Source organism: Pelecanus crispus, chromosome 4, assembly GCF_030463565.1.
Source record: "Pelecanus crispus isolate bPelCri1 chromosome 4, bPelCri1.pri, whole genome shotgun sequence".
Lineage (NCBI taxonomy): Eukaryota > Metazoa > Chordata > Aves > Pelecaniformes > Pelecanidae > Pelecanus > Pelecanus crispus.
The window spans coordinates 55,278,459-55,290,861 of record NC_134646.1 but is presented as its reverse complement, the minus strand read 5'-3'; the positions used below and the strand labels follow the sequence as shown (position 1 = coordinate 55,290,861).

Sequence of the window (12,403 nt, the reverse complement as noted above, 5' to 3'; positions counted from 1 at the left end):
AAACCTTCCCGGGAATCCAAACACACACACAAAAATGCATGCATTGAAATAACGGTATGTACGTTTTTATTTTAAACCATCACCTCCACCTATGGAGCTCTGAAGGAAGTTCCCGTAACCTTTTTGTAACCATCACCATAAGGAAGGCACAAAATACAGCAAGGCCTCAAAGAAGGTATTTTTGCAAGAAGTTCTGTTGTAGCTGTGCTATCATGGGAAGAATACATGGGGAGAGAGCTGGGGTGGTGTTAGGGAGAGAAAGCACAGGATCAGCAAGGTGCCAGTAGTGCATCAATCAGTTTGGACCCCCATGAGTATTTCAAAAAGCTTTGGAGTTCTGGCCACCAAACATTAATTCATCTTTGGCCATTTTATAAAGTGAGAGTATTCCCAATGAAACAATGTTGAAGAAAACTTTTGAAAGATCATGTGTTGTTTGGAAAGATCCAGCACAAAATTACCATCTATACAGAATCCAATTTATCTAGCTCACAAAACAGAATGTCTCCCTTGCTGAAGTTGAAACTGCCATCTCAGAAAGATGAATTATTTCTTTTCATGTGCGTTGATAAACGCCATTTTTGATGTGATTTATTCTAAGTACTTTCTGTTTATGGTACCTATCAGCAAAGTAGCTACTAGTCAGTAACAGAAAAGCTTTCAACTTAAAGGTTGTTTTCAAAAGTTGTGGTGAAGGATAGAAGAATGTCAATTATAAGAAAATAGAATTTTCTTGGCAGCCTTGCTCTTACAAAAAATCCTCAGTAATTTAGTGGATTTCAATCCCCTCAAAAGCCCCAAACTCTGTTCGTGTAGTCTTTGCACAGCTCCTCTACCTAGCCACATCAGCTGTGGCTTATTTTCATCCTGTAATATCAAGTAAGCTCAAAGAAGAGAGGAAACTTTATAGCAAGTGATGGAGGATTTGTATTTGTTCCCAAACTACAAAGAAAGGTGAAAGGAAAAGAACTTGTACTATAAATCATTACACAACTAGAACATCAAAAATCCATTCCTTGTGAGGCAGCCTGAACTATAACAGCTGCTGGAGAAAGGCAAAGACCAACATATGCAACGCATGTAGTGCCCAGAAGAGCAGTACTAGAAAGTTCCACCCCTGCTACACAAATGACAATTTGCCATCTGCCATAGAAATCTCACTACTTACATTGGTATATCTGTAAGAAGGTCTCGGAGAGTTTGTTGGTCATGAGAGGCTCAGGGAGATCACGGAAGAATTGCTTTAACATGTCTGCTACATCATAAGCAGACTGGCCTTCATAGTTGACACTGTCTGTTGAATTCTCATTCATTTGACGCAAAGCCTGAATTCTTGATTTGACTCCAGATTTCCTAAACAGTCCAACCTAAATATATGCAGAATGGTAAATACATTTACAATGAGTCCAGCAAATTTGACATGTAAGTATGCTCTTAAAGCTTTCCCTGTATTAATTATCTATTTTGTCCTGGTTTGAGTCTACTTTTTTCAGTCTGACCCAGGAACAATAAAAATGAATGGAAGGCTGGGCGTTGGGTGCTGCACGCATGTGGGATGAGAGTACAGCAAAACCCACCTGATCCAGGCAGTGGTTGCGGAGGTACCGCATGGCTTGCTGAATGCTCTGTGGAAGAGGCTGCCCTGTGCGCTGGACGTTGACTTGCAGCGGTACTCCAAACACGTTTCGGTCTTTATAATCTGGCACCTTTATCCTTTTCATAAATTTTGGTACTGCCCTATTTAAGCGAAGGGAATGACAGAACTAAATTAAACCTCTGTTGACCATTTATCTTCTGTATTTCCAGTAATTCAGAAAGTCAGTGAAAATAAGTGAAACACTTTAGTAATAGGAAAAGTAGTGACAGCATAAATTAGCTAATCTACTCAGGGCTGGGAAAGGGGAGAGGACAGAAAACAGAGTTTCTCTAAGAGAAAGGCTTGACATTTGGGGCAGTGTGCTGCCTGTAAGTATTAATGTGGTGCTACTCCATCAATATTAGCAGGACAAAAGCTACAGGGTAGAACTGCAGGGGCCAGATTGAATTGCAAAAGAGTCAAAATAAATCCTGCAGTCAGTGACCCCTTATAACACTGCTTCTTTAGGTTTCGGGAAAGATGGGCATTTGAACAATGAGCTTTTGTATGTCAACTACTTGTTCTGCAAAGTCCTCAAACTGGGTCCACCACCCACCAGTGTGCATAACAGCAGGAAACTGATGTAATACATTTGAGTTTGTCAGCTAAAAACTTCAGCTCTATAAACAACCCCTTTGAGGGACCCCCCTCCTTGTCAGCCAGTGACTGTTGTTAACCCCACCTCCCACTCCAGTTTCAATGAGCGGCCTTTCCATCTGCTTATGACTCCAAGGAAAAAGTTACTAAATACAAAAGAATGATTTACCCCCAGGTCCCCAAGAGTATTGGTTTCATAAAGGGGAAAAAAAAAAAGGCATTAAAATGTGAAAATATTGAGATCATTTTCCTAAGCGGGGAGAAAAGCTAATGTCCAGTGTGACAACTAATAGGACACAGCAGCACTGGAAAACAGGGAGACCTAGTTAACGTTTCAATATACAGTACAGCTACACAAACAGTGCATTAGATTTACAGCTGACTAATCTGTTATATAGTAAAACAGAACCAATTTGTATTGCCATATAGTCAAGTTTAGGGCATTATTGATATATGTATGAATAATACATGCTTTGTCAAAAAACATGCCAATGGAATGTGAAAAAACACATTGCGATCTCCACCGAGAATCTGAAGCATGCAGGGATAACTGGTCAATACTTATTTCTGTCTTTCAGAACAAACAACTTCTGTATTTAGAAAGGCTGACATAATAACAGCCTTTGAACAGGAGGTACTTTGATGCTGAAGCTAAATACCCTCTATGACTCCTGGGGAAGGGAGGAGGCTGGCCTGTGGTAGGGAGAAGAAAAATTTTATGGCGCCTTTTGCATCCTGAATGTTACACAGGCTGTACTGCAGATACAATAATAAAAGAGCTTTCTATTTCATTCTTCTGACAAAAACCATTCAGCTGGGTTACAAACACCTGGCCACAGCAGAAATTGCTGCCTACAAAAAACTCCATGGTTCTCCCAACCTTTCTTCCCCCACCTCCCCACCTTTTTTGCAAGCTAACTGGATTTATAGTGCTTTAAAGAGGGGAGATAGATTTTGGGTAATGAGATGCTAGAACTAAAGGAAATTTACATTATTTAATTACATAATTATATAGAGAAACTAATGCAAATATTTAAAAATAACTGAAAAAAAGCAAGCCTATTAAGATCTACTGAGGTTTGTGCCACTGCTCGCTGACTGCCTCAATAAACAACTAGTCATTCTTTTGCTATGGATAGTGGACACCCTCCTGCTCAGAAAGCTGGCCTGTACTTCATTGCTTTTGTTCGCTCACATGCTCCCTATAAACATACTTCTCAAGCCTAATAAGATTACGCTTACGTAAAGTGTTAGTGATTTTAGCCCCATCTTAGGAAGCCACAAATCACTATCAGCACAGGCGGGAGGAAGAGCAAATATGGAAAAAGAGGGACAGAGGGATTCATCGCGTCTTTCCGAAAGTTGCTTAGGATGAGCGCAACTGTCGTGCTCGTATAGTCAGACTGTCTACACACGGCACTGTGCCCTTACCAGCTGAAACCGTGCTTGTTGGAAGGCGTGTACTTCTCCAGGAGAGCAGTCAGCTTCAGGAGAGAGTACTTCTGCAGCAGGTTCATCTGTGCCACGGACTGGCAGTTGATCTGCAGCGACGCTGAGCTGAGGCTGGGCCGGTGGGAGCTCTGGAAGCTGTGCCACCTCAGCCGGTGCCTGTGGAGAAGATCGGGGACAGAGCAAGGACCAGTCACTGAAACGTCTCTGCAAGACACGTGCAGGAATTACCACAAACGCACTGCTGAGCGCCCTGCTCTTGGCAGCTGCTGTCTTCTGAGATTTCACAGGCACCAGCCAGCGGCATCTCTTCCTCAGCCGGCGCGATGCAGCACGTGCAGGTGCTTCGGATGGGAACGTGCACTCTGAGCTGACCCACAGCTCAGTGTTAACTACACGGTCCTGCCCTATCAGATATCCTCTGAGGGCTCCAACACCCTTTTTCAGAAGCCCTTTCAGTATTAAGGCAGTAGGAATCAAAAAACTCCATCACGAAAAAAACGCCCAAATTTTTAAGACACACCAAATAGGAACTAAGCACTTCTAAAAGTCCCATTAAGTTTATACAAGCAGCTGTAGGTGACTAAATGACAGCAGAAACCAGGCCCTAAATGATTTGCACCAGTTTTAAAGGAAAACTAGAACAAAGCTAGAAAGAATTCAACTCCTTGCTCTACCCACAATACAAAATACAGTCACCCATCTCATGGTAAAACTCCCAGCAGAAACTGGGAGGCCACTGGAACTCCCCCAGTCTCCCACTGTGCTACAGTGATCAAGAGAAAGTAAACAAACCTCATTATCCCCGCAGATTTAATGCCCTAGCATCCTATTAAGAAACAGCCTGCTACTGAAAAGTGCAATTTTTTGAAACAGTCTAGAAGTCAAGGCTTTTACTACACACTGACACAAACCATACCACATTTACACTGGTTCTCCTAGCCAACTTAAAAAGTGAATAATCCTACTCGAGGTCCCTCTCCCTCCCACAAATCGTTTCAGTTCGAAGAATTATCATATCCCCCAAAACTGCCTTAACATTGCTCCTAATGCTGACTTGCTGAGTGGGCTGGTTTTCAATAACAGCTCAGGCTGAACATACAAACATACAGCTACGAAGTGTGGCAATCACTTGTCTAGAAGTCTTGCACAAATACTTCCCTTGTCTGTAATTGTTTTGGGAAGCGATGGGAACAGCATGTGTGTGCTTCAACGGCCACAGCTTCTACTGCACCTTAAATGAGTGTGGTGCAGCTACTACAGAGCCACTCGGGCTGCAGGGGACCTCACCGGGGCCACCCCAAGTCCCAGCGCTCATCATCTCACCTGCTAGACCGTGTCAGCGATGCGCCCACCCCAGAGTCCCTCCTGTCCTGCATCCCCGTGGGCTCTTCTGTTTCGTTCAGCGAATTCCCTGTACTGTCAAGGTCACTTGGTGTTGTTCGATCGTTATCTACATCGAGGTGGATCTGCTTTGGAGATGAAGGACATGGGGAGATGGAGTCGAGCGCCGAGTCGGAGTCGCCTTCGTCTGAGAACTTCTCTGACCACTGGTTTACTATTCTCTGCATCCCTTTGACGTGGTACAGGATGTCGTCTAGTTCTGGGAATATGTCTTCATTTTCGAGGTCCGCCAGGTCGCTCGTACTGGAATACAGGATCGAGCCTGGCACGTTGTCATAAATACTCAGGCGGCTGCTCACCGAGCTGGAGGAGTTGCGCCTTTTCCCCATGCCCAGCTCTTTGGAGCTGTCGCCACTGTTTTCCCTCCGGAGGGTGAGATGGCCATGTCCATGGAAACTCCCTGTCCTCCAGTTCACAGAGGCGTTGCTTTCCGTCGGGGAGAAGTTGCCGTTGGAGAGTGCTTTGGGAAAAGTGCCGGGCTTATGATCTTCAGGGATAAAAAACACGGTGTCTTCTGCAAAGCTGCCCCGGTTCTTGAAGTTCTGCTCCATCACATCGCTGAACGTTGACTGGTTGAAGGGGTCAAAGCCTTCCAGGTACATGCCCACCCTTTTATTGTATGCACTGAGGCTGCGTGTTCGCGTGACGGGACTGGGTGTGCTGACGGCACTGCTCGTCTCGGACTGACTACTGCTGCTGCTGGTCTGGGTGGAATTGGACACGCTCCTCTTTCGTACCATGGGGAGGCTGATGTGGTTGCCGTTGAGGGCAGAAATCTCCACGCAGTTAAGCTGTTTCAGTTTATCTTCATCCATGCCCTCCTGCAGGATGGGCCCGCTAATAATAAGGCCAAGCTTTGAAGGAGCTTTGCTCTTGCCATGGTGAGAGCTCTTGATTTTCAGGCTCTCCATTCTCTTGAGCAGGCTCTTTGTTTTGGACTTGGCATTCTTCTCATTGGCTTTCGTGTTGAAGCTGAAGCTATTCAGCTCCCTGGGCGAGGGCAGGCTGCTGAATGAGTCATCATTTGCTACAAAATTGCTCGATGAACAAACGCTCACGACGGAGTTTGTCCGGGTGGTAGATGCCTCGCTCTGCAGGGTTGGTTGGTGGCTGCTGGTGCTGCTGATGCTCAGAATAGAAGCCACCTCCTGGCGTTCGCTGAGATCTGTTAGCACGCTCTCACGGCTTGCTGCGTTAGTAAGGTGAGGAGCTTCCGGGGAGGGGGTATTCAAGTCCGGTTTTGGAGGGAACACATCAAACTCTTCAAGCCTCGACCACCTCTTGCTGTCCCTCTGAAAAGTCCATTTGCCACTTATTGCACAAGGTTCATCTTCATCCGAATCTTCGCTCTGCAAAGAACAACAACCCTGAAAGTACTGCTTGCAAACTGCCCAAACAGCAAAGGCGGTTGCATTTAAATACAATGCCCACTAAACTGCTTTAAGCATGACCTTGTTCTCACTGAATTTAAAGCAAAACCAACCGTTTACTTCAGGGAGAGGAAGATTAGGCCGTAAAGCCCATCACAGGAAAAGATAACGTGGGACAGGCAATATATTTTAACAGTTTTTGAATACAAAAGATACACACTTCGTAAAAAGAAACAAACAATACAATCTGCTTTAAATTGCTCTTTTCTAAAAACCCTAGTATCCATAGACTTTTAATTAATTGGTCACAGTGGATAGCCCTCAGATCAATGGAAATTCCTGGCATGCATAAAATTTTAAACTGGAGTCAGTCAGGGGTTGGGGTCCCTCTGGAGTCTCTCCAAAGTTACAATCTGTTGATAGTGGCTGTGTGTTTATACTCCCCTTTGCAATTAGGAGATGTTTCTCATACGTTGTGAATTGTAGCAGCTTAATTCCTTACCCATTCGGGAAGTCTGAGCGGTCTCCTCGCTGTGACTAATGAGATAGCAAAAGAAGCTCTTGGACTGCAAGAGTGTGATGCCTCCAGGCTCTTACCTGGTCCACTCTTCCTCCCGCAGGCTAGCAGCTAACATTTTAAGAATGTCCTGTGAAGTTTCTACTTCAGTCTCGCTTCAGGCAAACTTTAACACTCATAGATAGCAAGCAGCAAGGGCTCACTGACAGTACAGCACGTAAGTAAATTGTAAATAACATCTCCGCTGACGATGTTTGATGTATGAGTAATGCCCGAGGGCACAATTACACGTACATCACTTACGCCTACAATCTTTTCGTCTAAATACTGAAAGGGAATGATCCTGGGACTGACATATTTGGTCTTCCAAATATCTGGAAAATTTCATGTTGGAAGAATAAAACCAATGAAGATATTTTAATATGACACCATCGAAACCACAAAATAACCTTTGGTGTTCAGAGTAGGAAACACTAATTGCCACCCAGCTCCATGAGTTTCACTTAATTTGTTTAGATTGCTTTAATTTAAAAACAAACACACATGCCCCAAACTGTAACTATTTGTGTGCCAGGAACACAAACATTTATTCTCTGAAAAACAAGTAAATTATTCATATTTCAAGTAATTTATTTATGCATACTTTAGCTCCTGATCCTCTCCTAGTTTTTTGGGTTGGTTTTTTTATAGCATATTTCATCAGCTCAGGAAAATAAATGAAACACCATACGTATTTTTTATAACCAAATACACATGAGACACAGAGCAAGCGTAATTTTCTTTGTTTCCCAACTATGACAAACTACTTCTGTCCATGACTCAGATGAAAACCTAAGAGGACTGGCTTGCTTATTTAAAGTTTTCAGGAGGAAAAAAGTCACCCGAAACTGTGAATGGATAATAATGATGATTCGGTGGTGAAGGTGGTTTGACTGGAAAAATAGAGGAGCAGTAAAGTGATCTTAATTTGCAAAGAGGTCAATGCAAACTTAAGGAAACATATGTTTCTGACAGCACAATTTTTCCCTAGTGTTAAAAAGCTTTAAAGGCTAAGTATTGATTTTAATGAAGTCAACAACAAAAGGGAATAGGATCCAAGTCCATCTGCCAGAACAAGGGTGGTGAATGAAAATCAGGAAGGACTAAAACAAAAGGTAACATCCAGACTCCGGAAGATCTGGGGTTTGGACCTGAAGTCGGGTCTGGTCTGACCTCTAACAGCAATACTGGTCATTCCAGTCTTAACAAGGTTCAGGAAAAAGGAGGAGAAATCTTCTGGTGGTCATAAACGGAAATCCAGCTGTCTACCCCTACTTTTAGAGAGTTCCTACGTATGCTGCCTCAGAATGTTATCTTCTGGATGCTGTTTCCAACATACCACAAACAGATAGGGAAAGAGGGGATTAATTCCTGGTAAACAACCTCAGAGCATTTGTATGCATTCTTGTTAAGGGCAGGGCAGCATTGTATTGCCTTAGCTCAGTCATCTTTATCTGCAGTTGTCATATCCCAGGGGACAGCATCAACTACTGATCCCTCCTAGGACACACACATAGTTTTAAGACGGCTATGGAGTGGTACCTTACTAGCAAACCCCAGTAACTCAGCTTTCTGTCGGTACTACCTTACTGAAATTACAGTAGGTGCTCTCTTATATCTCACCACACTCCACAGGGACCCTGAACATTCAGGAAACATTTTTAATTCCTGCTGAGCTCCCTGGAAACATGCAAACTTTCCAAAAGGGTAGCTGATCTATTCTGTAAATGTATTGCTTTAATTCTGAGCTACGTAATTAAAAAACAAGGAAACAATGTGGCCAATCCTACAAAGGACTTGCTCTTTCCCTTGCAGGCCAAGCACAGTCTAACTCGTCCTGTCTACATCATAATAAAATAATACAATTCTAATGCGATGGCAAAGAACCAAAACTGTGAAGATGATGCCAAAGATGATGTTCTAACATTCAGGTAGCTCATCGTGGCTGGTCAGGACCTCCTCCATCAAGTGCACTCTTTACAATCCTGGCTGAGTGCAGGTCATACGCTGCAACACGGGTAACGCCACTGGCAGGCAGAGAAGCCCAGTGCCTTTCAGACTGAGGGCAGCGTCCTGGGGAAGAGTTTGCTAGATGAATAACCTCTACACGCAGCCAAGCCCTGCAGTTTTCACTCAGTGAGAACACAAAAGGAAACGTAAGCAGAGTTTTGACCGTGTCCTTGCCAGGTTCTACTCAGGTGTTATCCTTGACTTCAGCTAAGCAACCTGCTAGATGGTTTTTTTTTCAGTTTTATTAATGTACAGTGCTGTAACAGAAGACGTTAAAGGAACTTACCCTTTTTCTGTGGGGACTAATTTCTAGCTTCATCACTGCACATTTGTTTAAAGTATTTAAGCGCCTGCAAAGCAAAGGAAACCATTTTAAGAGAACGCTCCAGTGTTTTCACACAGGCTATTCCAGTTCAAAAGCTTTTGTGAAGGCTGTCCCCAAACTGCTCTGCATACAAATAGCCACAAGCAGAGTTTCAATTAGAGCCCTAATTATACTTAACCATTAACCCATTACATTTGGCTATATTCTAACTTCAGAGGGAGGGATGGATGACTATTTGTCACAATTACCTGAATCAAAGTAAAGAGAAGCGAACGGAAACTTAGACTAAGTTGAGAAGTGCATTATATCCAATGAATTGTAATAATTACATTTGTTTAAATAGCAGACATCTGAACCCTGAAACAATCAATCTCAACAGACTGAAAATAACGGGAAAGGCTTCTTATTTGACAATGCGTACATGTGCCTGTGTGAAAAAGGCATGCTGCTTTAAAATTGTACTTTGTAAGCTAAAACCTCCCAAAGGAAAACTTATTTTCCACTTATTAGGTGCCTATTTTGATTGTGAACAATGATTATTTTCAATATAGTCCTGGGACAAGACAACTCACCAGTCTGAAAAAAAAGAACAAACCCAAACCACAGACCTGATTTTTCCCTCCTAAACTGAAAGTTCCTTTTATACATAAAAATGTTGTTCTGAAGGACTAAAATTTAAACAAAAATAAATTGCTGCAGCAACAACAGCTAACCAGCCTCCTTGTGAAATGTGATAGCAGTCTGGATGCATATCTTGAAGTACTTCATGAGTATATATAAGCATCCCTCTATTCCCTGATGAGCTAATGATCCGGTAGGTATCCCTAAAACAAAAAAACATTATTTTTCTTGTCCCCTCTCCCCTAGAAGCTCAGTGTGCAGGGCTGAGCACAAACAGCTTGAAGCAGAGCAAAACTTGGCACTGTTAAACACACAGCTCCATGGCAGCTTAGGCACAGCTAAGTGCAGGTAGCTTTGGTGTCTTGCCTTTCTCCCAGCCCTTGCCTCCCCAGAGCCTGCCCCAGGGACATGGCTCAGCTAAAATCTGCACCGGTAAAGCGTGATTAGAGAAATGCTGGTCCTACGGCAAGCAAAGGGCAGGAAGAGGCTGGGCGCGATGCAGAAGGCAGAAAAGCTGACGCAGCAGCTTCATGGAAGTGATGGTTTGGTCCCTTGTGTTAATACTTCCACTCACGAGGCTGTACTGTGGGTTGGATGAGGAGACTAACCGAGCTGAAAACTCATCTTTCAATACATTGTTGGGTTGACTCTCTCAGGTCAGTTCCCTGAGCTGCGTGAAGGGCAGCATGTGCAGGGGGGAGGCAGAGGAGCAGAGCCACCCCTTTCCTTCAGCCGGACCACAGCCCAAATTCAACAGGAGCAAAACCGAGCTTTAAAAAGCCTAATTCATTCTGAAGGAAGCTGTGTAATTTTCACATAATTCATTTGAGCAAAGTGTAAAGAAGAGCCTATATCAGCAGCTTTGAAAAAACAAAAAAAAGAAATGCTGACTTGTCCTGTTGCTTCAGATGAGTCTTTTCAGATTCATGAAACTTGTAACTTGAATCTAGAAAATGTGTGCACAGGAAGAATTACTAGTTTCCTCTCTTCCCCCTCGCCTTTTATGCACAGGATTGGTTGCAGATGGTATTTACACAGGGCTTGATCCTGAGGCCATCAAAGAAAATGGAAAGGCTCCTACTGGTGCTTTTGCTGCAGTCGTGAAGTAGAAAAAAAGGCAGTTTGATCTATAATTAGACCCAGCCACAACACAGCAGAAAAGAAGAGAAACAGGAAGAATTGCCATGGGTCAAATAGTAGGGCAGTGGCAGGTTAGGAAAGTTATCCAGATCTCTCTATTTTCATCTTTGCTCTGTCTTTAAAAGGCAGAAGGCTCAGTCCTGCCGGCTGCAGCTGGTGGGTACATGCGCAAGTCCAGTGAATTTCAGAGGAATCGTATTTACGGTGTGGGTGAAGGGTGAACGTCCCATCTAGGCGCTACACAACAAAACTGCTATTTTGTTTTTTAAGAGGCCACACAGCAGCACAAAGCTGCCTCCCCCTCTCTGCTATAAAAACATTCTCCTCTCAAACTCCTGTACCTCAAGACCAGGGAATATTAAACTAGTTTCTGTTCTACGTTGTGTAATAATTTACAAATTTCACAGTGTTGCAACCTTTGACTTATGCAGAGAGAAGTTATCACTGAATCCCTGTATCAGACTTTATCTAGCTCCAGCCTCTTTGACCGCTAATAAAGACAATCTCTGATTTCACAAAGATTACATCCCCAGACTTTTCTCCTACTCAAATTAAAACCCTAAAATAGGTGGGAAAGGGTAGAGCAAAGACCTCTGTTTCTACAGAGGGTGTTTAAAAAAAAAAAAAAAAATCTCCTGGTGCACCTCACAAAAATGAGTATGAAGGCAAGATAAGGTAACCCCCAATGAGCGAGGTTAAATACAATAGCAGCGAGGCAAATAAAGGCTCTGTTACACATTTGACGTGATTTCATCACAAAACCAGTTTCCCTTTTAAAACCTAAATGCTCTGCAGCAATTGCCTCAGGTCTGCAACTTTCATTATATACATCACACATCCTGCTTTAACTTCTGCTCAAGTTCAGCAGCGTCCAGTTCTTTGAGCTTACAGGACACTGAAAACAGCACAATACGCAAAACTGCCTTCCAAACATATTACTGAGTCTGCAAAGCTAACCTTACAAAGTTTCGGCTTTGCCAGGGTGAGAGTTACCTATACAACTGTCATTAACCTTCACATATGCTTTGCAATACTTTTTAAGGATCTAAGAACACATTCATTTTCTACAGATCCTCTCATCAGATCGATGCTTGTTAATGAACTGCAATTTTCTCTTCTGGCTTTGGACCTTTGGTAATTCCATTCCCAGGTATAAATTCAACTTATCATCTCCCTACTGACAGTCAGCAGGTCTGCCTCATTCTTCAGCTCCGTCTCACTCTGCCCAAACCTGTCTCAGCGCCACCTTCGCAGGACAAGACGGGAGATGGAGGGACGGGGCAGGATCGCTGCAG

General features: G+C 43.4%; 1 protein-coding gene across 4 annotated transcripts in view; it reads right to left on the bottom strand.

Annotated features, from left to right (window-relative positions):
- Positions 1–12,403, bottom strand: part of DLC1 (DLC1 Rho GTPase activating protein) — a 218,749-nt gene that overhangs the window by 5,025 nt on the left and 201,321 nt on the right. For all 4 annotated transcript variants that reach the window (XM_075708673.1, XM_075708675.1, XM_075708676.1 and 1 more), the window contains 5 exons: positions 9,309–9,372; positions 5,009–6,435; positions 3,665–3,841; positions 1,578–1,737; positions 1,169–1,367 (listed from right to left, as the gene is read on the bottom strand). In XM_075708673.1, the coding sequence (XP_075564788.1) occupies positions 1,169–1,367; positions 1,578–1,737; positions 3,665–3,841; positions 5,009–6,435; positions 9,309–9,372 (2,027 nt within the window). The remainder of the gene's footprint in view (positions 1–1,168; positions 1,368–1,577; positions 1,738–3,664; positions 3,842–5,008; positions 6,436–9,308; positions 9,373–12,403) is intronic.